Here is a 25,396-nt window from a genome sequence, read left to right as displayed (position 1 = left end):
ACCAAATGCATGAAATCAGGTAGAATGAAACAAATCAGTGTACATAGTCCCTAAAATTAAAAAAAAATCTTATTTTATCATGATTTTATATACATGTATATATTTTATACAATTAACTGTGACAATATCAAAGATTTAAAAATTTCACACAAAGACGTTTTGGACATAAACACCCCCCCCCCCCCCCAAATGATGTCTCGTATTTTTTTACGTTCCAGTTTAATGCAAAACAATAAAAGTTGGTTTGTGGGGAATCAGCTTCCCTGATGACAGAGAAGGGACGGAAGACCTTCTTGTTGCCATGGCAACAAGGTTTCTAGTTATTATTCTTTTTTCTATTTTCATATTTTGCGGTAACGAGTGTGCTTTTATGTGTAAATCACGTGTAATTGTGTAAAATTTTGGCCCGGAAAACCTCGAACCAGGGCGATGTTTAGAATTTAGTTTGACCGGATAAACATCATGTTTTGATAAAAATGTTGCACATGTGAAATGTTTTAAATAGTGTTCTATGGTGAGACTTATCAAAAACACATATTCTACAGCCCTCTTTAATTTTTCATATTTACTAGGCCAAATAAAGTATATTGTGGGTTTAGTTCTTTAATTTATTTGGGAGATGTATTGATGTTTTTTTTTACACCAAAATAGAATACATACAATGCAAGGAAAAGATCTGACACATTACGAATAAATCGTTCATCTTGCGTTCACCGTTCACTTCGCGCTTGCGTGTGTACTCTGTTCGCGTTCTGCGTTTGCTCAACGTTCTCGGTCTACCAACCTTTCACCATGTTGCGTTCAGTGTTCACACACCGTTCACTCTGCGTTTGTTCAGCATTCGCTCACCGTTAGCTCTGCGTTCACTCGCCATTCAAGCGGGAGATTAGAACGTTTCAAGGACTGAAGCTCTTTGAGCCTTTGGGCTCAGAAGAGCTAAAGATAAATTCACATATTTTTTAAAAGAATTATCACGTTCGTTATTTTGGATAAAATCCAGTATGATTTTGACATCACATGTAAAAATGTTACATTGCTACTAACATTACGTCACATACTCGAGATTCTTTCAACGCTTCGCTCAATGAGCATTTTGAATGGTTATAAATATTAATGAATATTATTGAAGGAGTAGTCCCAAGGCGTAGCTCTGATATTACAGGGAAGAATCCTCAGATGGGTGAAGCAATATCTTCTCAGGGAAACAGTAGTTTTATGGTATTCATTTTATATACAAGTAACTAGAGTGTTCCAAGGAACGCATGTGTCGCCTGCTATGTAGCTTCATTAATGATGTGAACAAATATAAGTGTAGTTAGCTATTTATTCAGACTGCGATAGAATCTCACAATCAAAGAAAATATGATTCCCAACCCTAAAATGAATAATTAAGTTGAATTAATTATAAATAATAATTATTTATCATTTTACATGTATTAATACGTGTTTCAAAGTCTTTACTCCAATTGTCAGTCTACACGATCCAATGTGGGATACTAATCCCGATGTTTTTTCATAGTCTTTGAATATCAGTTCCTGTGGTAACTGAATATCGAAAAGTTTCAAAGTACAATATCATGAGCTCATAGATATGTATAAGTGCTAATTATAAACACCCCGCCTCTCAAAATTCAAAAGACTTACGTTAAATTAAACTGTACGGGGTATTTTTTGCAAAGTAGGTCAAAGGTCAAGTAAATTGTAACGCTGGTATTTTTCATGATGTTTATGACAATCAGTGCACATTCTAAATAGCATAGACTTGCTTCTTAAATGTCAAAAATATGCTGTATATTGGTACTATTCACTTTTTGTAAAGTAGGTCAAAGGTCATGGGTCGCGAGGCCAGTAACAACGGCAATTCACAAAAGCCATAGTGCCAAGCAATATATGTGCAAAATATCAAGTCCAGATCTCTTACAGTTCTTGAGATACAAGGTGTGACAGACACAGACAGACAGACACCGGGTAAAGTGACCCCTTAATGCCGCTCTGCTATGCAGGCGACACAATAACAGTAGAGATATACTAAATGTAACTATTAAAAATATTTGATTGAATTGACTATATAATTGTCCTCATTATCAAACTCTGGTAAGACAATTCATTGGATTGCTTGGAATAATTTCCTTGAAAAATTTTCTCTCTTATCAGAAGAACATTTCACCTTCAAGCGTTTCCATTGCAATTGAAATTGATAGTAAACAAGAAATGTTACATAAACTGCAATTGCATATTGAAAGTTGCATCAAAGTCCATTTTTTTTAAAAGGCTTTAGTTCCTTTAATCAATATTTTAATGAGCTAAAAAGTACTTTCTTCTCATTTAACCACAGCCAGAATGGGAGAGGATCGTATATTGTTGGCTGTGGTTTGCACCGATGCAGTGACCTTATCAAAGATAGTGACCCGTCTTCTACCTAGGATGCATTATCTATCCAAGCTTGATGATTTTAGAACTAATAAGTTTTCATTGATAAGTTGGACAGGGTTTTGCCGTATTTGGCCATATCTTCTTCATTAATGGTCTCACTGACCCAATTTTTAAGCACAATAAACCTTGCACCCAAGATTCATCAGCTGACAAAGATTTATGTCTCAAGGCCTGTATTGGCGTTATGAACTGGACACAAAAACCGACAGACATTTGGATGGACTTGATTGCCATTATATAGATTTTTTTGCAGAACACCATAAGGATTTCACTGTCCTGACGCTCTCCATGTCGAGAAGTTAAAATAAATGTCACATTGTCACCACATAAAAGGAATAAACGTCGCTGAACTGCAATACACATCGCCGACGTCTAACGGGTTCATAAAAGGGGACAGACCGTCCATCTGTCCTTTTAACGAATATTTGCTTAAATAGCGTCTTTAACAAATTGAAATCGAGCATTCATTTGCATTTTTTAAAGAGACCATTGAAGTTGAGATGATTATTTTATTCCATGATAGCAAATTTCTCCTTTATGCCGTAGAAAATGTAGTGCATGGTCATTGTAAATAACTGGATTTTTACGTATGATCCTGGTCATCCTAAGTTTTAAGTATATAAATTGATTTTTATTCTTAGAATTCTATTGTACAAGTTGAACTTTCAATTTCAAGTATGAATCGATCATAAATATTCAGTAAGCAGTTTTCTATGGAAGTTCATTAAATAAATAAAAAAAACTATATATTTGAGCAAACCTGTGTATGTAAAAGATATGTGAAATATAAAAAGAAAACCTCGAAATTTACGTAGGAAATGCGAAATATAAAAAAAAAAACAAAAAAAAACGAAACCTCGAATTAATATAAAGCAAATACAAAATATAAAAACAAAATTTACATATTTATATATACAACAATGGAACAATAATCCGCACTTTATGTAATTATGCACCAACTCGTATTTCTTTCTAATTATTTCTCTAACATGATATTTTTTTTACACCAAAATTCTAAAATTGTTAACTTTATTATTATTATTTATTTATCTATTTATTTATTTATTATTAACTTTCGCCTCCATCTCTCAAAATCTGGTCCTTCCTCATATTCGAACGTCCGCTGGAAAAACACCGCGCACCTGCAACTCTCCCCTCCATAAAATCCCCGTTTCTTATATTTATAAATGTTTATCAATGGGCGTATTTTAAGTTTATAATTTATCTAAATTAATTTGATTATGGATACAAGAAAAAACCATGGTGAAAATTATTTTCAAAATTTCTCAGTTGTGGGGCCAAAGGTAATATTGTAAGTTTTTTTTTTTTTTTTTTTTTTTTTTTTTTTTTTTTTTTTGTAAAACAGTGAACAAGAAAGGTCGTCAAAAGGAAGTTGATATAAAGTAATGTATAACCAAGAAATGCACAAAAAGGAGACACATTTTACTTATTTTATCAATGTAAAAATCAAATGCTCATCTACTTAATTAAGTGTATTATATTTAGTTATTCAGTCATGTTTCAATTATACAGTTTATTATACATATATTTACTTGTGTAAATAAATAAATAAACACTATTAAATGACACAATCCTGCTGATTCTGGGAACGCAGTACAGGAGTACGATCACCGGTTTCCCCCCTGCCAGGAGTTAAACTGTATATCATGTTGGACAGCTGAGCCTCAAGGTTTTGGTTTTTTGTTTCGCATTTCCTTTACATATTTCGAGGATTTGTTTTTTATATTTCGCATTTCCTATATATATTGCGAGGTTCTGTTTTTATCAAATATAGAGATAACGAACAGTATTCAACTTCAAAGTCCATTAAAACAATACAAATCGGGAGCAGAGCAAACACGGACTTCCAAAAACATCAGAGGTGGGATCAGGTGCCATAGAGGAGTGAGCATCCCCTGATGACCAGTCACACCCTCCGAGTGCTCCTGGTCAGGATCGGGAAATAACGGAAAAATCCGTCGACAATTCAGTGTGTAAATAGTGGCCTAACAATTAGTATGAAAAACGTCAGTCAGCATATGACTTAATGGTAGATTGTATTTGCTGACAAGTTCATTGTATCGACCATAGAACTTACGAAATGATGACTTTAAACGAGACTGTTGATATTCTTGTTTCATCGACTTGTTTGTCAATAGCTTACCTCGTTTTAGAAATTGTTCATACGTAGAGCATGCCCTTGCGTATCGAATCAACTGAGAGATATGCACCCCATATGCAGGTGATAAGGGTATATTGCTGCATAAGTAAGGGAAGTTAACGATTGAAAAGTAAAAGTCATCACTTTTATCATAAAGCTTTGTTGTTAGGTTACCATTAACGTCCTTTTCTAGTAAAATATCCAAATTCGAAACAGATGTGTCAGACTCTGTGGTATCTTTTATTTCAAGCTCACAGGGATATAGTGTCGACATATCAACGGAAATAAATATTGTTAATTGACAATACGTAGTCGATATATCTAAATGTCGCGTTGAAGGCCACAGCAAGAAATTTCTCTTTCGCATTTCTTTTATATATTTCGTTTTTATATTTCGCATATTGTTTATATACTTTATGAAATTAGTTAATTGAATCATTTTTAAAAGGAGTGCCGAATTGCGTTTTGACGTACCTTTGTAAAATTGTGCTAAAACCTTCAAAAAGCCTGCAGCTTACTGTCGGGGATGAGCAAGGATTATGGGTTTAAATCTTGTTTACTACATGTAATAATTTAAAATTGGAATTCGGGTTAATTGAAAAGTCAGATTGTCAAAAGAATTTTTTTAAATGAATTTTCTCTGTAGAAGACATTCTAATTATGTATACAATATGCCGACTATAAAATCTTGTTAAAATATCACCGGAAAATTCCAGATCATATACATTCTACATATGCACATGTGAAATACAGAGTCGAATATTCTGACATTTATGTTGACAATTATGAATACGATTTCCCTTCGTCATGGTTGCAATCGACAGAAAAGATTGTTATTTCATGCATACACGTAGGTAAAGTAGTGCGGGATATATACTTTCTAAAGCCTTTCAGAGGTTTATTATATACACTGGATATTTTTTCGAAGAATAAGAAGGAAAAAAATCTTAAGCACAAATTTAACGGTACTTAATACATAATATTCTAAATGCCTTTTATGCTATATTTGAGTATCTCTTGTAATCATTAGGATTTGCCAGATAACGCTGTATATTGCAGTTCAACGACTTTAGCATGGGAGAGAAGCGATCTCGGTAACTTCTTTCGATGCGGTGACAATGTGACGTAGTATTTAAACTTTTCCAGAAGGAAAGCATCAGAACATCAGAACGTCACGAACAGTGAAATCCTTATGGTGTTCTGCAAAAAGCTCTAAAACATTTCCATTATACATGCATGGGCACATAAAAATTTCAATGTATGTTTTATAATATACTAATATAAATTATCATTTATAAAATGAATACACTTACTCAAATCAGTTAATTTTATCCAGTATAACTATAATTCTTGTTCAATTTTTATAAAAATTAAAGGAGTCTTGTGTTACTGATATAATATACATATTAAAAAAAAATAATTTTAAGAGTTAATCTAAACATGTATACAAAAAATGAAAACATTACCATCTCCTACAGCAAAAGGTACATGTCCTGTAAAAAGAGAAATGTTTCAATTTAGTAATTAGATTACGAAGGCTGTGTCATGTTCAGTAAAATTATGGACATGGCATTTGTATTGAAATAGGCACTTGGCTAAAAATTTCAGCAAATCTTTATCTATCATATCTGAGGATATTGTGTTTTTAAAAAAAAAATATGGACGAATACAAAGGGATTTTATTATACTTAAATGTGGCCAGAGTATGGTCCCATAGCTCACTACCAATATATTAGGGTTTATCAATCAGAAAATGCCAGTTTGAACAAGTTTTTCAGGCCACCTGTATATATTTCTTATGCAGTGTGCTTTTTCATCAATGAAACAATAAGATCAATGACACAATATGTAACAAATTTAAACCTTTTTTCATTATACTTAAACAATAAAATGTCTTCATTTTTAGTACATGTACAGGAATAAACAGTTAAAGTACTGCAGGTAAAAAAATTTACATAACCCTAGGCAATATGTAAGTATTATTTCTTGCAAAAATATTGTATAGATAATGTTGTGGTAAAAAATTAACATATTTCAAGTCACTATGTATTATTTTGTCATTTTGACAATTTCAAGGCATATGCCTCATTTACTGCAGTTTCCCAAGCAATTTTAAATGGAAAGTGGTAAAACTACAAATGAAAAATGGTGACATTTGATAACATTAAGGTGCGCTGGAGAGCTATTCAGTTTTATATCATTTTAGTAAAGACAATTCTACAGTATTTAAACATATTAAATGACAACAGAAGATAAAAAATATTAAGATATCACTTGATCTTAGCATTCATATGGAATGACGATTTTTAAGATTTTTTTTATGAAGTTCCTTACTAGAACAATTCAGAAAATACAGACAATCAGCTACTGGCGAAAGTGAATGACGATGTCAATGCAGACTGTTGAAAAACTGTTTGCAAAATTGCCTATATGTGAATGAAGTAAGTCTTGTCTATAATGTACTTATCCTAAAAGCATGCAGATGATCTTATGTGTGTGCAAGAGTATCAAAGGCCTCAAGTGCATGCATCTGTTAAATTCCCAAACTTGTGAGAGGCTGATCCAACTATTTTTAGCAGGCATAAAACATAATGTTGGATTAGAAACTTTGACATTATCACACGTATGCCCCAAGGCAATGCCATATATATATATATATATATATATATATATATATATATATATATATATATATATATATATATATATATATATATTTGCCTTTTTTTATATGAGCATATATCTTTTTAAAAATTTTTATGTCTATTAATGAAAAATGTACTAAAGAGCAGTGAACATTTTAGAACACAATGTTGATTACTTATCACTCTAGTAGTCTCTATGACTTTAACCCTCATATTTGTCTATACATATAATTTTTCAAACTGTACCAGCAAATAGATTCGTATTTACTTACCTAATAATGCCAAACAAAAAAAATAGCAAAGGAAATCCATTGCCATCTACTCAGATGGCATACTTCCTTGGTAAATTAAAAGAATTCAGCTATTTATAGGGGGATCTGAGCCAAATGTTCGTACATCCGTAGGAAGAATAAAAAGAAGATTTGTCATAATTTAATGTAATGATGATTCCCTCAGCTTTGAGAGAGTCAAGGACAGATATCTTTTTAATTACTGCAATATTTAGATCTCCCTGTTGCCGTGTTTACTCTTGAAAAGGTTGATAAAAGATTTTGGGTGGCTCTGTTTGCAACAGACAGCCCCCCTTTAAATCTGTAAGTTATTCACTCTTATCTCACAAAGTCAAAGTTAAACATATCATTTCCACTCTTAAAGTGGATGTTTTTCTCAGTAGCAATTAAACTTATCAGCACAAAATTTTCCAGATATCCTGCTACCAAAAGGATGCAGTCACATTAATCTTTCATTACACAATATTTTTAGACAAACTGTGAAGTGACTCAAGATAAAATTTCACAGTAGATAAGACAAATGCAATCAAACTATGACAACACTGATATCAAATTCAAATTGATGAAATTTCAGAGAAGTTACTTCTACCCACCCAATCATCGTATTCCAACGATATATTTTGTTCCCACATTAATACTCCTTTAAAGGGAATTAAAGTGGCAATCCATGACATGTCTCATGACATTCTAAACAAACAGTTTACAGACAGAAAACATACTGGACAAATAAATTAAATATTCCAAGATACATTTGGATAATGTAACATTCTAAAAATACCTAAACAGACCTACATTGACTCCTTGGGGTATTTCTACCTTCACAATTTTGGTTCAAATGGTTCAAAGTAGAAAAAGTGCATTTATTTTCACTTTATACAGTTTAAATTAACTAATAGCTGGAAAAGATATACAGGTTGCCATATCTTTTAAAGATGCGAGACATAAATAAACAAAAGTATATTTCAGCATAAAAATCATACTCTTAGCAATATGTATTATAAAAATTACGCAAAAACTGGTTCAAATACATTTTTCTAATGTTGAAAGTTCCAAAATAATTGCTTCTTTATAAACATGCTTGAATTTTAAATATCAGGGAATCCATTTTACATTAGAAGTACAATAAAGAAAAGGCCTGAATGAAGATACATGAGAAGGAGTTATTGGCTTTTACAACATTTTTAGAGATTGAATAATTGATTATTAAATAAAGAATATATATATATATATATATATATCTATATCTATATCTATATATATATATATATATATATATATATAAAACATTGCTGTGACGTCATGCCTTTGTTCTTGCAGTCTAAAAATTTACCTGTAGTCGTCCGATAATAATGATTAGCAGTCCAATAATATATTATCGGACGGCAGTGATAACAAAATCGGACAGTAGTTAAAAAACAACAACAAGAGTGAAATCAAGGTTTAATTTGTCCAGAAACCAAAAAAAAGTTAGGGAGAAAAAGTTCAGGGTAAGCGAACGCGAGGAAATTAAGTTGTTAAAAATAGCAAATCCAAGAAGAAACTGGAGTCTTAAACTTCCTCAAAAGTAACACTTTCCATTCAGTTTTTTTTTTTCAAAGCGTTTTCGATACATCACTGGGAATAAGCCAATTTAAATCCATTTCTGATAAAGAACCAGTCTGCGAATCTCTTCATTTAACGAGGTTTGTTCGCCAATGACCATGATGACCGCACTTTTTAAACCCAAGATTTTCATTATATCATCCAATCAAAATTTAGATAAAAATCCGCATTATTACTTTAAATGCATTTCGAAGATATCATCCAACACTGTATCTGTATCAATGTCAAACGCACTTAATAAAAAAAAATATTCCGAATCATAAAGAAAATCCCTCATCACCTGACCACTGTCCATAGTTCCTGCTAAGCCAAACGACTGCCATTGAATGAATGAAACAAAAGAGTTCACTCAATGATTTTACTGTCTTCAAAAAAAACTTTCTCTTTTCTTTTGTCTGCTTATTAGATGGTTTCAGGTAGAAAACTACTGATGCCTGAACTCCTATTGTGTAATTATCGGACTCCTCCAGGTAACTTTTGGACATTTAAATAGCAATGTTTTAAGTAAGATATATGCCTCATACAATTATATATGTAAAAATATCAGACTGTTTTCGGCCCTAACGGGCCTCAAACAGTCTGATAATTTTACATATAGAACAGTATTCGGCATATATCCATTACTCATATATATATATATATATATATATATATATATATATATATATATATATATATATATATATATATATATATATTAAATTCTTTTACTTCACAATAATTTTCATTACACTTATTTCAAAAGCATTTTTCCAAGAGATATTTTCCAATTGGTTATGAATTTAATTTTTTGCAAAAACCTATGACATCACAGGAGGAAGGAAATTCCTTAAACAAGGACATTAGCAAAATATCTCCTAGAGTAATAGAATATTGATAGCACCTATAGGAAGTTTAGTTATTGCAAAAGAAGATGTTAACAGGACTCTAGAGTATAGATACTAAGACTTTTATGTATCGAGGGAGTTAATGGAAACATCTTTGTACTGATCAAATTGCTTACGGTGGCTGCAACATTATTACTGACAACAAACACGAACGATCACGTTACACGATCGATTTCGCACGATTAAACCTATTACGCGAACTTCACGCACAGGATTCTACACGTTACATGAACGATCACGATTGCAAACGTGTCACGCTATCATGATTTATGTTACGATTACCAACGAATTAAACAAAATTGAAAATCGCCGTTCATTGCCAGGTTAGTTTTTCCAAAGCGTGTGGAATTTTTTGCTGCGAGAACGGGGTGTTACGATGTCTGTGCGACAAGTACGATTTAAGTACGAACTGAGGCGACAGCACTACGAACTGGTTACGATATTTCCACGGTTATGAAGGATTAAACGCGGTTACATACGATACTCGTACGAAGGACTACGATATGGTACGATACATACACGATATTCCTACGACTAATGACGATTTCTTACGAATATACATGCAATGAAATGCACATAGAAGAAAGGGAGAGTTTTTTTTTGAAATTATTAAACATAAAAGTAAAGTTAATTGATCAGGGTAAAAGCTACAGTGTGGAGCTTTTGATTATGTTCAATCTCTTCATGAATTTATTGGACACGGTCTTTATAGTTTCTGTGACACATGCATTTTCAGTTTATTAATTTTTCTTAGCTTCTTTCCTTTTATTTTATGTGGTATTTTGTCTTCGACAGTGTTAACATCAGACAACGTCTGCTTACATAGTATTAACTCATAGTTCAATCGCACAGTACTTGTACAGCACTTACCATCAATCGTCATTTTTCGTATCATATTCGCGGGAAAGTCATACTAAGTTCCTATCAATTCGAAGAAATCTCGCAGTATCTCATAGGACACTCGCAGTAACTCGAAGGACACTCGCAGAAACTCGAAGGACACTCGCAGTAACTTGCATTGTACTACGAAGTTCCACGAATGTCGAAGATTTACTACGAATTTGTGTACGAGTGCAGTACGGGTGTTGTGCGATTTTCTACGAATACTCAAAAATCGTGCCGTGTCCATGATTTGTTTTGAACATGCTCAAAACAATCACCGAGTTTTGCGATTTGCTGCGATTCAACACGATTAAGGAAAATATATCCTACGACTACCTCTACGATAAATCCCCATTTGCTGCGATTTTTGAATTCAGAATGAATCGTAGCTATAAATCGTGACAGTGTGACATGAGCTTAACGCAAACGCATGATTCTTTACGCAAACTAATTAAAAAATATTGGGGAATGGACATTTTTGAAAGGAAGAAAGACTTTTTAGTTATTCAAGATTACAAATAATTATTTAACATGTTTAATATGTAATTCACTGAATTAGAAATACTGGAAAAAGGTTTAGGAATGGATATTTTCGAAACCGAAGTAAGACCTTGTTATTTACGAGGGTCATTCAAAAAATACGTAGACAATGTTCCTCCTCATCACATTATTTTTACAAGGTTAAAGATAAACACATTTTCAAATGTAAAAACATTTATTTTCTCGATGTGTGAAGTTTCATTCTATTTGATTAAATGGTACTCATGTTAGCCAATTTTAAAAGCATCATGTTTTATCGCCACGGAGCACGGTTAAAAACATTGTAACATCAAAAACAACGTCGAGAAAGTTTCACAAAACTTACTCGACCTTTTCATTTTATAACGTATTGGTAGCGACTTCCCCATTCATAAAAAACATATCCGTAACGCTTGACACCTAGTTTGCTAATAATTATTCGAGTACCGTAAGTTAGATCGTCATTGTTTTCAAATTCTTTACCGCGTAACTATGCTTCACAAGTTCCGCGATAGTAAAGCGCACATCACGTTTCATAACGTAACTAACTCTTTTGACAAGATTTTTAAACTGTAATTTGTTTCTTCGCAGACGTCCATCGTCAAATTCAAAGTCTCTCCCACTCAAAAATTGTCTTTTCCATTATATAGAAATGCACTGCTCATTTTTTTTTATATATTTCCTGGTTCCTCCAGCACTTTCAGAGTTTGTTTTAGAGGTTTCCCGAATGCAAAACAAAATTTTACTGCTACTCGCTGCTCCCTGACGTCCTTCAATGTCATTTTTTGTTGCTTTTTTTAATCAAGTCTATCTGTCTTTATAAATCGATATCTTTAAATCGAAGCGATTTATTACATTGCCTTTTAGCATCTGAAGTAATAAAACAATACTAAATTTAAACATTTAAATTTTATTTCATTTAAGTGCCATTTATTAGAGGTATGGCTATAAACATTATAAAGAGTATAATTAGTAAATAACTCAATTTTGACCCTGCTCCATGACCCCATTTTTGCTGTCTCAAATCTTTGATAATTTTGATAAACATCAAGATATATTCCAATTTTACAACTCAAAATATTTGAATCTGTTTTTAAAATATGTTTACTAAATTTGGTTGTAATATGACGTTAAAATAAAAAAGTTATGACAAAAGTCTACGAACTTTTTGAATGACTCTCGTAGATTACAAATAATTATTTAAGTAATTCATCGACATAGGAAAACTGGAAAATATATTTGTTTATCTGTTCGATATGCAAAAATCGGTGCCAAACATTATGTTAAATAAAGTATATGCGCTATGAGTTTATACTTTATTGGATTTTATAATGCAGTAACGGGAGGATAGATTTGAAATAATAATGAAGGTTTATTTTGGCATGAAAAAAATAATCAAAATTATGTTCCTCTTTTCATTTGTGAATCTCTAATGTCAGGCATTTTAAACACCTAATTCATTTGGAAAATTTATAGAAATAAAGTAGGTATCCCCGATAAAATTAGCCCCGACATGTCATGTATATTCGCCGAATAAATATTTATGTAAGCACTTGGAATTGGTATAATTATGTTCCCCAAACGAAGTTAGGGAACATATTGTATTTACTCTGTTTCTTATTATCTATATGTCACCCCGGACAAAGTCGGAGAGACATATTGCTATTGTTCGACCAATAACGCGGTCAGCACAATTTCTCTAAGATGGCTCTGTCAATCTTGATGAAACTCCACTGTCATAATGATCACTAACTAAAGATGTGTAATCTTTCTTAAAAAGGCCGCTACTGTAATTTCCAAAAGAAAACATTCTTGGGATTGGTTTCTGTAATAAATGATCTCTTTTGTCGGAATGAAATGCCAATGCTCGATCATAGGTTTACTTGTGGATAGGACCCCCCTCCCCCCATATTCAACCTCGGGGCTTATTTGAAATTACTTTCTACAAATTATATTTATATTGCACTTATTTATCATGTATACCACGGGGGGGGGGGGGGGGGGAATCGGGAAACCTCCGAAATCATCGTTCCAAAGAGAATACCCACTATATACGAGTACATTATAAGAGATGTTAAGTGGGGGTATTTTTTGTTTGGATAAATTATGAAGGGGCTTTTCGTGATTTTTCCTATGTCTTGGCGTATAGGAAAAAATAGGTGTAATAAATATAATTTGTAAAAAAAAATCTACAAATCAACAACCACTTCGAAGACTTGTACATTTTCCAGCAATAATATCCATAGTTGAACGAATACTTCTGAGAGCAGAAGACGTCACAAGGTTTCATCTACCAAACAGTGACGAAATTATCGATTTTCTTTCGAATAAGGATGCTTCGAAAAAAGATAATTAATTGACAGCCTAATCTGTTGTTTTCTGTTTCACACACATTTCCAAGAATAATACCATTGTCGATGTAATTGGTATTTTCTTCAATATTGAGAAATGCTCTTAGGGGAAAAAGTCCACATTATCTCTATATTTAGTTCCTAAACAAAACGCAAATTCAATTTCAAGTTGACAGTTAAACAAAATAGAGACAAAAGTAATTCTTATTAAATAATAATATTTTAGATATCTTTTTGATTATTTAAAAATTTAATTTTTAAAGAAATATTTTGTACGATGCAATTCAGCAGCACTTTTGAGCAATTGCTTTCCGGGATATTAAATTGCACCGTTGAAAAGTTTTGGATTTGAGCTTTCTTAACACAATAGATACGAAAATAACATGAAAAAGATATTTAATGAAAAGCTTGAAAAATAGTTTTGAGTTGTATGCTATTATACACACTTGTAATAGTTTATTATAAGCGAGGTCGGAACCTACACTTTTACCACACTTTTCATAACATAAATTATAAGTTTTTATATAATTAAGCATTAAGCTGTAGAATTAAAGCAGAGATGTCAACTCGCAATCCCTCCTTTTTTTATTATTTGTATAAAGGCCGTAAATTACGGAATCCCAATAGTGCAAAAATTAATAAAGAAAACGAAATTATAAAATAAAGAAAAACGAAATTATTAAATAAAGAAAACGGAATTATTAAATAAAGAAAACGAAATTATTAAATAAAGAAAACGAAATTATTAAATTAAAAACTGAAACTAAAATACGGAATTTATAGATGTGCACGGTAAGGGCCTGAACCCATGAATCATTGCATTCTATCACCTGATTTTGTTTCGACATTATAACAAGTGTGATATTTCCATTTACACTCAGCTATTCCTGTATCGATAACATAACCAGTTGGAGTAGACAATCACAATACATGAATAGGGGAGAATTTTACCTTTTGTTTTCCAATATGCTTAAATCTATGTTCTTATATTAACATGATTAATGTGAATTTTGACCAGTCTGATGAATTGGCCAGTAATTCGATGACAAGTCTACGTTAACATTAGTTTTCTCAAACCCTCAGCTCAGAAGGTCTAATTATCAGCATACACTGAATCTGGACATAAAACATCAAAGAGATTATGCTAATAAATTGTACAAATATTTAAGATATACTTGACTGTTAAGATTCCGTTGTTTACAACTGCTGAACTTTATAACATTTAGGAAATGCCCATGGCTATACATAATTTTCAATTATCGCACAATACAAAAATGCTGTAAAATGATACGTTACCGATCGGATTTTGTGGGTTTGTTTCACATTAAAAAAAACTGTTTAAAGAGAGCAAGTGCAAAAATTAAACAAGTCAAAGCGGTTACAATGAGTAGATTTTAATGATTGTTTACTTTATAAAAATTAACCAAAACACTTCTTATTTCTTGGTCATTTTATCAAAGCATAATTAGAAGTGATGCACTAACTATTTGTTCTCACATATTCTAAATGACAAATTCTCAATCTGTATTTACAAGTCAGTGATAGTTGTGAACAATGCACACACTTGCATAACAAATCCCACAAAGTATTCAAATCATTCTTTTTATTCTTTCAACAACCTAAGATTTACATGTATGGGTACACAGATAGGGCGCTAGGTTTAGTTCGGGGGAATTCAGCAATACGATGCGCAAGGTCTTGACCTTTCAGCAATTCATGAGCTCTTTTGGAATGTCATTAATAAGCAAAAACAGCCACCCTCGCTCGCTACGTCCAGGCTTACAGGCTCAAACTTTGACGTTGTGGGGATGCGACACAGCATCAAATTCCCGTAAACAAAATTGAACAGTTATGAAACATTTACTTCAAAAATGCGAACTATAGGCTGTTGGGACATAATATTTTTTTCTACGTTTGACAATTTGACATTTATCTAAGTTTTTCTTATTTTTCATTTCCCCCACATTTGTTTTAATGTCGAAATAAAATCAGGTCTATAAAATTACTAAGTGATGCTTTATAACACGTGCACTTTATGGAATGATTCATGGGTTCAGACCCTTACCATGCACATTTATAAATTCCGTATTTTAGTGTCAGTTTTTTATTTAATAATTTCGTTTTCTTTATTTAATAATTTCGTTTTCTTTATTTAACAATTTTGTTTTCTTTATTTGATAATTTCGTTTTCTTTATTTAATAATTTCGTTTGTTTCTTTTTAAAAATTTCGTTTTCTTTATTTAATAATTTCGTTTTTATTTTTTATTTATATATTTTATTTTTGGTTTGCACTATTGGGCTTCCGTAGAAAATTGCCCACACACCTCTCTCAATTGTTGTTGATTCCAATCTTTTTTGTGACAGTCTCTATATACCTCCAAAAAAAGAGCGATCCTCTTATTTTTTGTTAATTTGAACGCTTGTCCTTTTTCTGCCTGTCATTTGTACATGTTGCCACCCCCCCCCCCCCGACACACACATATGGGAAACGACGACACACGCTTGAGCTGGTATAATTGTAATCACGATATGATGAACAATGGAATAAAATTAAAATATTTCATTACATTTTTACAAGGTATTTTTCAAAATAAGAAACTTTTTTTTTTTAAATTACATATTACATATAGTGCTCTCTCTCTCTGAAAAAAATATACATTTAATATGTAGACTATTTTTTAATATTAAGACTTACTAATATATCAATGTATGAGTCAAATCTGCAAATTGTTCAGAAAACATATACGTGTATCTGCAGCTACGCATACTACAATTGTATACAATGTACAGTGTATATACATCGCTGTAAATCGCTCTACCTGACAATGCAGCGTTGAGATTGCGTAACACAGCGGCGGATCCAGGAATTTCATAACGGGAGAGCACAGTAGAAGGCAGGGGGTCTGGGGGCTGCATTGAAGCCCCCAGCAGGTCCAGAGCAAAGCCCTGGTGGCGAATTCTAACAAATAAGTTTTTTTCCCACTTGATTTTAGGATAATACAAACAAAATTTCAAAAAAAAAAAAAAAATCAAACGGGGGGGGGGGGGGGGGGCGCACGCCCGGCGCGCCGGCGATGGAGCCGCCTTTATTATATCAAATACTTACACAGAATTATGAATAAATGAATGTACTTAAGAGCCAGTCCGCGAGAAAACCATGCAAAACTGTCCAAATCGAAGGTTGTCATATCTTGATGAAATTTGGTGGGTGGTTAGACTTAATAACATGTAATTCAAAAAAGCCAAAATTTTCCCCATCATCCAACATGGCAGCCGTAGGAAGCGACACCTTGTTTTGCACATTTAAGTGCAAATGCACTTAAATAATTCAAGCAAAATGGTAAAAATTGCATTTGATTTATTTTACTCAAAATTAAATTTGTATTTCCTTTAAGGTACTTTAAAGTAACATATGACTATGTTCTTCTAAAACTGACATTTATCATCATCAAATACGCAATATATCAAAGGGTAGACAACTCTTAAAATTTGGCACAATGCCAAGTTTGAAAAATTGACAAAATTATTACATACTGAATGAGTAAAATCTTCAAAGACCAAGCTTCAAAATTAAAATTTTTGATCTTATTGTCAACATACAACTCTAAATATTACCTTTGCAAAATATTAAGCTTGGGATTTCATAATTTAATGAGATATAGAGATTTTACAAATTGCCAATTTTCTAAAAAATTCTTCAAATTCCAATGGGTTATAAAGTCTGATATAGAACTTTAAATTATGAATACTTGTTGGTAGATAAGAAAAAATGTTACCGTTTTCTTTATAACCATAATGAAATTGAAAAAAGTAATAATATTGAAAATTTAATAAAAATTTCAAAAATTACTCCAATATGAGGATTGGCATTTTGCCTATTGTTTAGACTGAAATGGAATGAATTCATGATAAAATGTTCTGGCTTGTAAATTTTCAACGATCATATTGAATATTCATGTTTCTTTCATTTTTGTAAGATAGTTTCTCTATATTAAAAAAAAAGGAATTTACATGTATTTAAATTCAGGAGGACTCTATTACATCACGGTTCACCATACATATAAATTATGAGACTTGAACACATTTGAGCCTCCGATAAGTTGTTTGCATTCTGTCCGTTTTAAAATTGGCGCACTCTTGCCAAAATAACATTTCTGAATTATCATAATACTGACATGAAAATGATGAAATGCTTTACAAAATACTCTATAAGGGAGTTAAGCAATTTTTTTTTCAAATCATAGAACTTAATTTTCATACATCCATGTAGATTCATTATGGTAAGAAGTAGAATCAGACAGACAGGCAGAATTGTTTTTGTTAAAATCTGGGTTTTTAAAAATTACTATTGCACATTTTCTTCTTATAATCTTACTAAAATGGATTTTGTAAAATGATATACTATTAAATCATTTGTATTTTGTAGTTTGAGGAAAAAAAATCTGGATCGTGGGGACTCAATTTTATGGCTCTGAGGTGTTTAGTTGTTGCATATTCCAAAATTTACATTTTAAGAGACTCTTCATACCACGACAACAATGCCCCCCCCCCCTTTCCAGTTTTAGACTCCAAATCTTTAACTATGTTATTAATTGTGTTAGCCAGTAATTTCAATATACCAATATTTTCAACATTCACTTTAAAACTGTACTTGTATAAATAATTTTTCAAACAAATTTCTGCATAATATATAGTCCAATTACACAAAGGTTTTCGTTTCAATCATAGTGCAAGTACTAGGAATAATATTTCACTAAGTTTGCTCTTTGAACACAATAATATGATACTTTCTTAATCATCTAAAAAAAAACCCCACACATCATAAGAAATACATGTCAGTCCATGCAGTTTTACATAATACGTGCATGTATATATTGATATGCTATCGTTTTCGACTGATACATAAAAAGAGAGCGAAACGATATATTTAAAAACAGCTTATAGAGACAAAAGGGTTACATTATCAATAACATATCGATAACATAAAGTGCATATTAGAATACAAAAATAGGAAAAGGGTGACTTGATCCCAGATTTAAAAAGAACAAAGTAATTGGAAGGGGGGCATACCCCAAGTGCCTGTGCCATTTTTTAGCATAAATATGCTTAAAATAAACATGTCCAATAAATATTATCATTGTTTATTTACTCTATGAAATATGGGCACATATTTCGTTCAAGTGCATATGTTTGATCCACATTCAACAGCTTACGTTGAAAAAAAACATCAGACACGAATGTAAATATGTTGTCACAATATTTACATGTAAGCATGTATGTAGAACCTGAACTTGAAAATGAATAATCTTTCCTCCACTGGGAAGAAGTTAATCTGACCTTGAATGCCCCCCCCCCCCCCCCGGCCAACTGTTTTCAGTGAATACATATATATATATACAAAAAAAAAATTCTCCGATCATCTCCAAAATTAAACTCTGTCTGCAAGGGTATAATTATTACAATTATGGTTATTCAGACCAAATATCAAATAAATTATAAAGCATAATACAATTTTATTAATTCAATAATTATATTATAAAAAATGACATGACAAAATTCAACAGCACCCCAACCCCTCCAATTTGAAAGAAATAATCACTTCTTTATCATGTTTATATATCTTTCATTCATGCCCGTTTTTAATTCTTACCAGTTTGTACTACAAAATGGCATATGTTTTGGCTGCAGTCATGTGTTCTTTGCAGAAGCGGATACTGGCTTTGTCCTTGCTTGTTTTAGGATGATTATATGCACAATGTTTGCTTGTCTCTCCAGTAAATAAAACGTCATCACGATATTTTAAAGCATATAATAAAGGTTTTAATAAGAAGAGTTTATCACAATTTCATTTCTACACACCGATACAACATAGTAGGCCTTAGCTCATGGGCTATTTGCTTGTTCAAGCTGGATTGTTGTTTTTTCTTACATTCAAAGATCTTAAAAATGAGTTTTTTTTCACTTTCAGAGTGCAAGGATGCTCTCCTTAGGTTCATAATAAAATGATCATACATGACCTTCTTTATATTCCATGTTGATATATCAGATCTGTCAATTTTACCCAATAATACTAAAGAGTTCCAACAAGGGGAGATAACAATTTAACTCCAGGAAATTGGTTGCAGGGGGCTAAAATAAGCAATAGAATTTTATATGAACTATCTAAATCAGATATTCCTATTTTTTTTTTTTTTTAGATAGATTTAGAATCTTTTTTTTTATTTACTAAAGATATTTAAGAAATAGTCTATAAATATGATAATGGACTGTTATTTAAAATACCTGGTAAGTGAAATTGTAGCGAAGTATGGTATTTCAAAGTTAATTTTCAACATGTAGTTATTATTTCCCAAGCTCAATATTTTAATACGTAGTAGACCTAAGACCATTCTAAAGATAACACTTATTTCAATTTAATTTTTTACTTGGTCTTGAGAGAAAATAGCATCTAAAAATGGCTAAAATATCATACTCATTGATTTAGGATCTATAAATAGACCTTTAAAAAAATAGAACATTCATTTGAATAATGTTTTTCTTCATTAATTATATAAATAAGACCAAGATTTTGAAAAGAAAACAAAATTTGAAACTAAACTGATGGCAGAAGGTCACTTTTTGAATTAATCAATTTGAATGGTTTTTCCATATAATTTAGTGTGATTTTCGACAAATATGCAAATGAGCTGTTACTAAAAATAGATGCGAGGTTTGACAATTCTTTGTAGATATTCTGAATTCTGCTTTTATGTAGAAAATTTTAAGCCACTAAAAAATCCTATGTTGCAACCTTCCATTTGGACGATTTTTTGAATTTTGCATGGTTTTCTCGCAGACTGGCTCTTAACAGTAATAATATTATTTATTAAACTTTTCCGCATCATATTTCGAATAAAATGATATTCTTTTAACACCTGAAAATCCTGTTTTATTTCATTCTATCTACATGACGAGAACGAGAAGCTCATCGACAAAAGCCATTTTAGTGTTTTTAATTCCGTGACTTTGACGTCATTTTCTGCTTATTGTGACGTCAAGATATGAGGACTCTTTTCTTTTTACGGCAGTCATATATTTAGACTTATCAAATGTTAAAAAAAGAACTAGTAAATATTATAGTTAAAAACTTCTGAAGAGGGATTCAATGATCCAGGACAGACATGCAAAATGTGGAAAGCATTGGCTAGCGCGAATGCTCCTACCCTTTTTTTCCCCCATTATTTTGACGTTTGTACTAAGCCTTTTTATATTTCTGTTCTTATAATTAACAGTGAGTTTTCTTATCTTGGAATGAATCCTTAAGTTTTTTGATATGATGAAATTGAATTGCGATGTTATATAACTTTGGTTTCTGCATATTAATTTTAAACATGGGGCGTATTCCTCTCGGAGAAAAAAAACTTGTTCAAAAATATGCGTTAGATACCAGTGTTTGATTTTATATTTGAATTTTTCTCCGAGAGGAATGCTCCCCACTTGAAATTTTAAAATAAGTATGCAAAATCTGTAGAAAATTCGGAAAACTCGAAACCTTTATAGGTTTTAGGCTTTACGATGAACTAGCCAGCATCCGGTTTGTACAAAACTACCTACCCCTGCATTGATGAAGTATAGTAGATAAAGAAACCACCAATAATTATTTATTATAATAATTTTATTTATTAAGAAATTCATAGGCCATATATGGTACTTTCTGACTCAAGCCCTTTGTTTGTTTGTTGTTTAACGTCCCTCTCGAGAATTTTTCACTCATATGGAGACTCCACCACTTGCCGTTGGAGAGTTACAAAGAGGGTGTTGCAGAAACTCGCGATTATTCCCTAAATCGAGAAGGACATTTAATTACCCACGACGCATGATTGATTGATTGATTGTATTTTCTTTAACGTCCCTCTCGAGAATTTTTCACTCATGGAGACGCCACCACTTGCCGGTGGAGAGCTGCAAATTTTGTCCTATACTCGGCACTTACGGCCATTGAGCAGTGAGTACTACTGCGACACGGAACCTCGATTTATACGGTCTCATCCGAAGGACCAGTCTCCACGTCCTACAGTGGGATTCGAACCCGCGACGTAAGGATCAACTCCTTACTTCGCTACTCTAGAGCAGACGCTCTAACCACTGCGCCACGCGGGCGACTTCCCACGACGCAAGAAGAGTTATCTCTAAATATAGATAATGCTACGTAGATGACTTTATTCATACAGCCAGTATGTCCAGCTTGTTATAACGAAATATTTCACATTTTATGTTTATATCATTCACATTTTATGTTTATATCATGCATAGTTTTTCCTAAGATAGACTGGCGACCTGTTAGTAAACTTTTTTTCACATCTATGTAGCCTGGTTCCCTGTCCGTTTTGCTTCGTGGACTCCGCGTCACTAGGCAAGGATGAGCCAGGGGACCAGGCTAACATCTATGGTCACTGTCGACATATTGCACGAGAAAAGTTAGAAAGATAAAAAGCACAATTAATGGCAAGTGCAGCTCGCACATCATCTTGAAAGATGTACTGTAAACAAGCTTGCCTTAATATTTTCAATATATAAAAAGTGTCCAAGAATTATGCTGTTGATGCAATATCCAAGAAATTCCACTGAGTCAAACCTCCTAGTTAATAACATTTATATATATAGAAATATGATGTAATTATAAACACATTTTGTATATATGTTATATGCTCTACTCCCGCATATATGTTGTTATAATTGTAATATGTTGCTTTGATCTCTATGTTGTTAAATAACAACCAAAGAGATACTGATAAACTGGTAAACTGATTTCAATTTAGTTGTTTCAAGTCAAATCTGAGCCACTAATTAACAGAACAATAATGAAACGAAATGAGTATGAAAAAATTAAATTATTTAAAATGTTTAAGACATAGCCACTAAATAATAACATTAAATGTATGTCTTTTTAGTTTTAGATCACAATATCAAGGAAAACAATTTAATTCCGCATGCATTCAAAATATTACCCATTAACTTTCTGACATTCTCTCTCTTTCTCTCTCAAGAGAGATTATACATTGTACTTCCAATATAGTGTATAAATAAAATATGTATATACCAGCCATTTCAGGATTTGAACCCATTCTCAAGTAAAAGAATCTTCGCATAGAGTCCACACGCTTTTCCACTAGACCAGTTGCGACACTGAAGTATTGTGTGCTATTTAATGTATACCTTTTGCATTTCGGGTGGATAATAATTTTTATTCGATTTTTGTGATTTTCAAAAATATGCCTCTTTGAAACAAAAATCGGAAATGGCAGTTTTGAAGAAAAATCCTGTCTCTTTATGCGTATATCAAATTCATTCTGTTTCAAGTCTCAGGCAAGTTTTCAGAACAATGGGGATTCCCTATTTGAAAAACAGAAAACTGGACTTATTTTGCTATGTGACTAATTGACACTTCATTTAATGGCAAATTGGTAGTCGATATGCATTTTGCAAATATTGTTCTACATTGTGCTGTATATACCGTTGTATCTGAAAAAATTTAAGACCGTTTTCTGTTACTTAAAATTTTCTTTTAAACTGCTACAACTTTAGGGAAAATAACAAAAGAACAGTCTCTTTTGTTCCCTCTTTTGACCTATACTCGGCACTCAGGGCCAGTAAGGGATCTTTTTCGTGCCAGTACCTACTGCGACACAGGACCTTGGTTTATGCGGTCTCATCCAAAGGACCGGTCTCCACGTCCCGCAGTCGAACCGTCGATGTAAGGATCAACTCCTTACTTTGCGACTCTAGAGCAGACGCTCTAATCACTGCGCCACGCGGGCGACGTCTATATAAATGGTTGCTGACAACTTTTTTTTAAATTGCTACTCATCAATCCATGCAATATGTAAGATATATGTATGGCCACCATACATATATCGAATGGTGTTGCAAATGTTACTGAAAAAAAAACTCGCTACTTTCCATATAGATTTGTTTGAATATTTTTTTTATGATATACGTATCTGATAGAGGTCTATCCAGAGGATACACGATATGGTCATTAAAATCAAAATACTAAAGTACTCAAAGGGTATTTTTTCTATTTCTTTCTTTCTTTCACAGGAAATATCATACGTATGTTTTTTTTTACATAGAAAAAAGCAAACACGCAAGTTTCGAAATTATCTCCCTTGGTGCGCTTTTTTGTTACGGAGAGGAGTTTTGTTTCCGCGTAAACAGGCAGGTGGGACAGTTATTTATATTGGATACCTTACAACATCGATATGTCGGTCTATCATAACTGATTTTAGGGATGCGCTCTTCAATTCAAAAATTGCCGAATTTATCTATGCACATTATTTTTCTATTAAGGAGGTTGGATCCTGTTATCAAAAGTATTGAGAATTTTTTATCAAGTATACTTTTGAAATCTATACACATAGCTTAGTTAAAAATCAAAACCAAAAATGTGGGTCAATGCGCTTCTTTTGGAGCTACGGAGCATTTAATATGACCTTTTTGCACTGTAATTACGTCTAACACATAAATCAACTTTTCAAAGTTTTTTCTCTAATATTTTTATTCAGTTAAAGTATGGGAACAAACACAGTCTTTTTTCATCTTGAATAGTCTCTCTAAAATTTGTGACAACAAAAAAGTTTCAAATTACTTCGCATAGTCAATTATTTGACCTTTTTGCACTCATAAAATGTCATTTTTCTGGCATTAAAAATTAAACAAGCAATCAAATCATTTGAAAGTAATGACATTTTTCTGAATTTAAGCAGAATGGTTAAAAATATCTTCTATATTCAGAAAAGAAAATTAAAAGTGGGGGTCTGTGATGTTAATTTTTAGATACAACGCAAAAGGTGTTAATTTTTAGCCTAAAGTGGGCTATTTTTTTTTCCAGGACTTTCACAATACATTTGCTATATTTGTCCATGTTAATTTAATCATGGGGTTTTAGTTGAAAATAGTATAATTACTGTCTTCCTTGGAAGACGGTATACAGAATTGAAGTATTTTACAGTCTTCGGACTATGCACTTCCTCTCTTTTGCGATTGGTAGAAATTACATGATGTGAAAATTTTCAATTATTTCATTGGTTGAAATGCTGTTCAAGGCAAGGGAGATAATTTTCTGACGATCGAATTTTCGTACGACTTAACAATTTTTCAAGTTTTTCAATCGTAAAAAAATATGACAAAACGAACGTGGAAAATGGCAGTAATTAATTCTAAATAACATGCTAGTTACTAAAAAACGTTTCTATATTTTCATTGTAAACAGAATTTATCTTTACAGCTTGTATGTATTCTTTTCCCCTTTGTTTCGCACTGTCTTTCTTATCTCGGCAGCACTTAGCATGCCTCGGCCGATTCGTACCTCATCTATATGGTTTGAAGGTGACGGAATCAGCCGAGGTCTGCCGAGAAAGCCGAGCGTCTGGTTAACTTTTACTTGGTAGGAATAATGTCAGTAAAAAGCTAATGAATAAATACAAAGACAAGAAATTCACAAGAATAATACGGCCTGATAGGTGTAGGTCAGTTTACTGTTTAAGGTTGTTGCTAAAGACGGTAAGCTTTTTGAAAAAGCTCTACTTGTTAGCATTGTAGAATCCAAATTTATTGTAAGAACTAAAACATTATACAGAATTTTTT

The 25,396-nt window shown here is 32.2% G+C and overlaps 1 protein-coding gene across 1 annotated transcript in view; it reads right to left on the bottom strand.

The window, feature by feature from the left end:
- Nucleotides 1-25,396, bottom strand: part of LOC133192915 (uncharacterized) — an 804,603-nt gene that overhangs the window by 54,278 nt on the left and 724,929 nt on the right. The window contains 1 exon segment of the mRNA XM_061328921.1: nucleotides 6,061-6,087. Within this exon segment, the coding sequence (XP_061184905.1) occupies nucleotides 6,061-6,087 (27 nt within the window).

The sequence above is a fragment of the Saccostrea echinata genome, unplaced genomic scaffold, assembly GCF_033153115.1.
Source record: "Saccostrea echinata isolate AGI-Se365-2 ecotype Australia unplaced genomic scaffold, CSIRO_AGI_Sech_v1 ptg000025l, whole genome shotgun sequence".
Lineage (NCBI taxonomy): Eukaryota > Metazoa > Mollusca > Bivalvia > Ostreida > Ostreidae > Saccostrea > Saccostrea echinata.
This window is presented reverse-complemented; position numbering and strand designations above follow the sequence as displayed.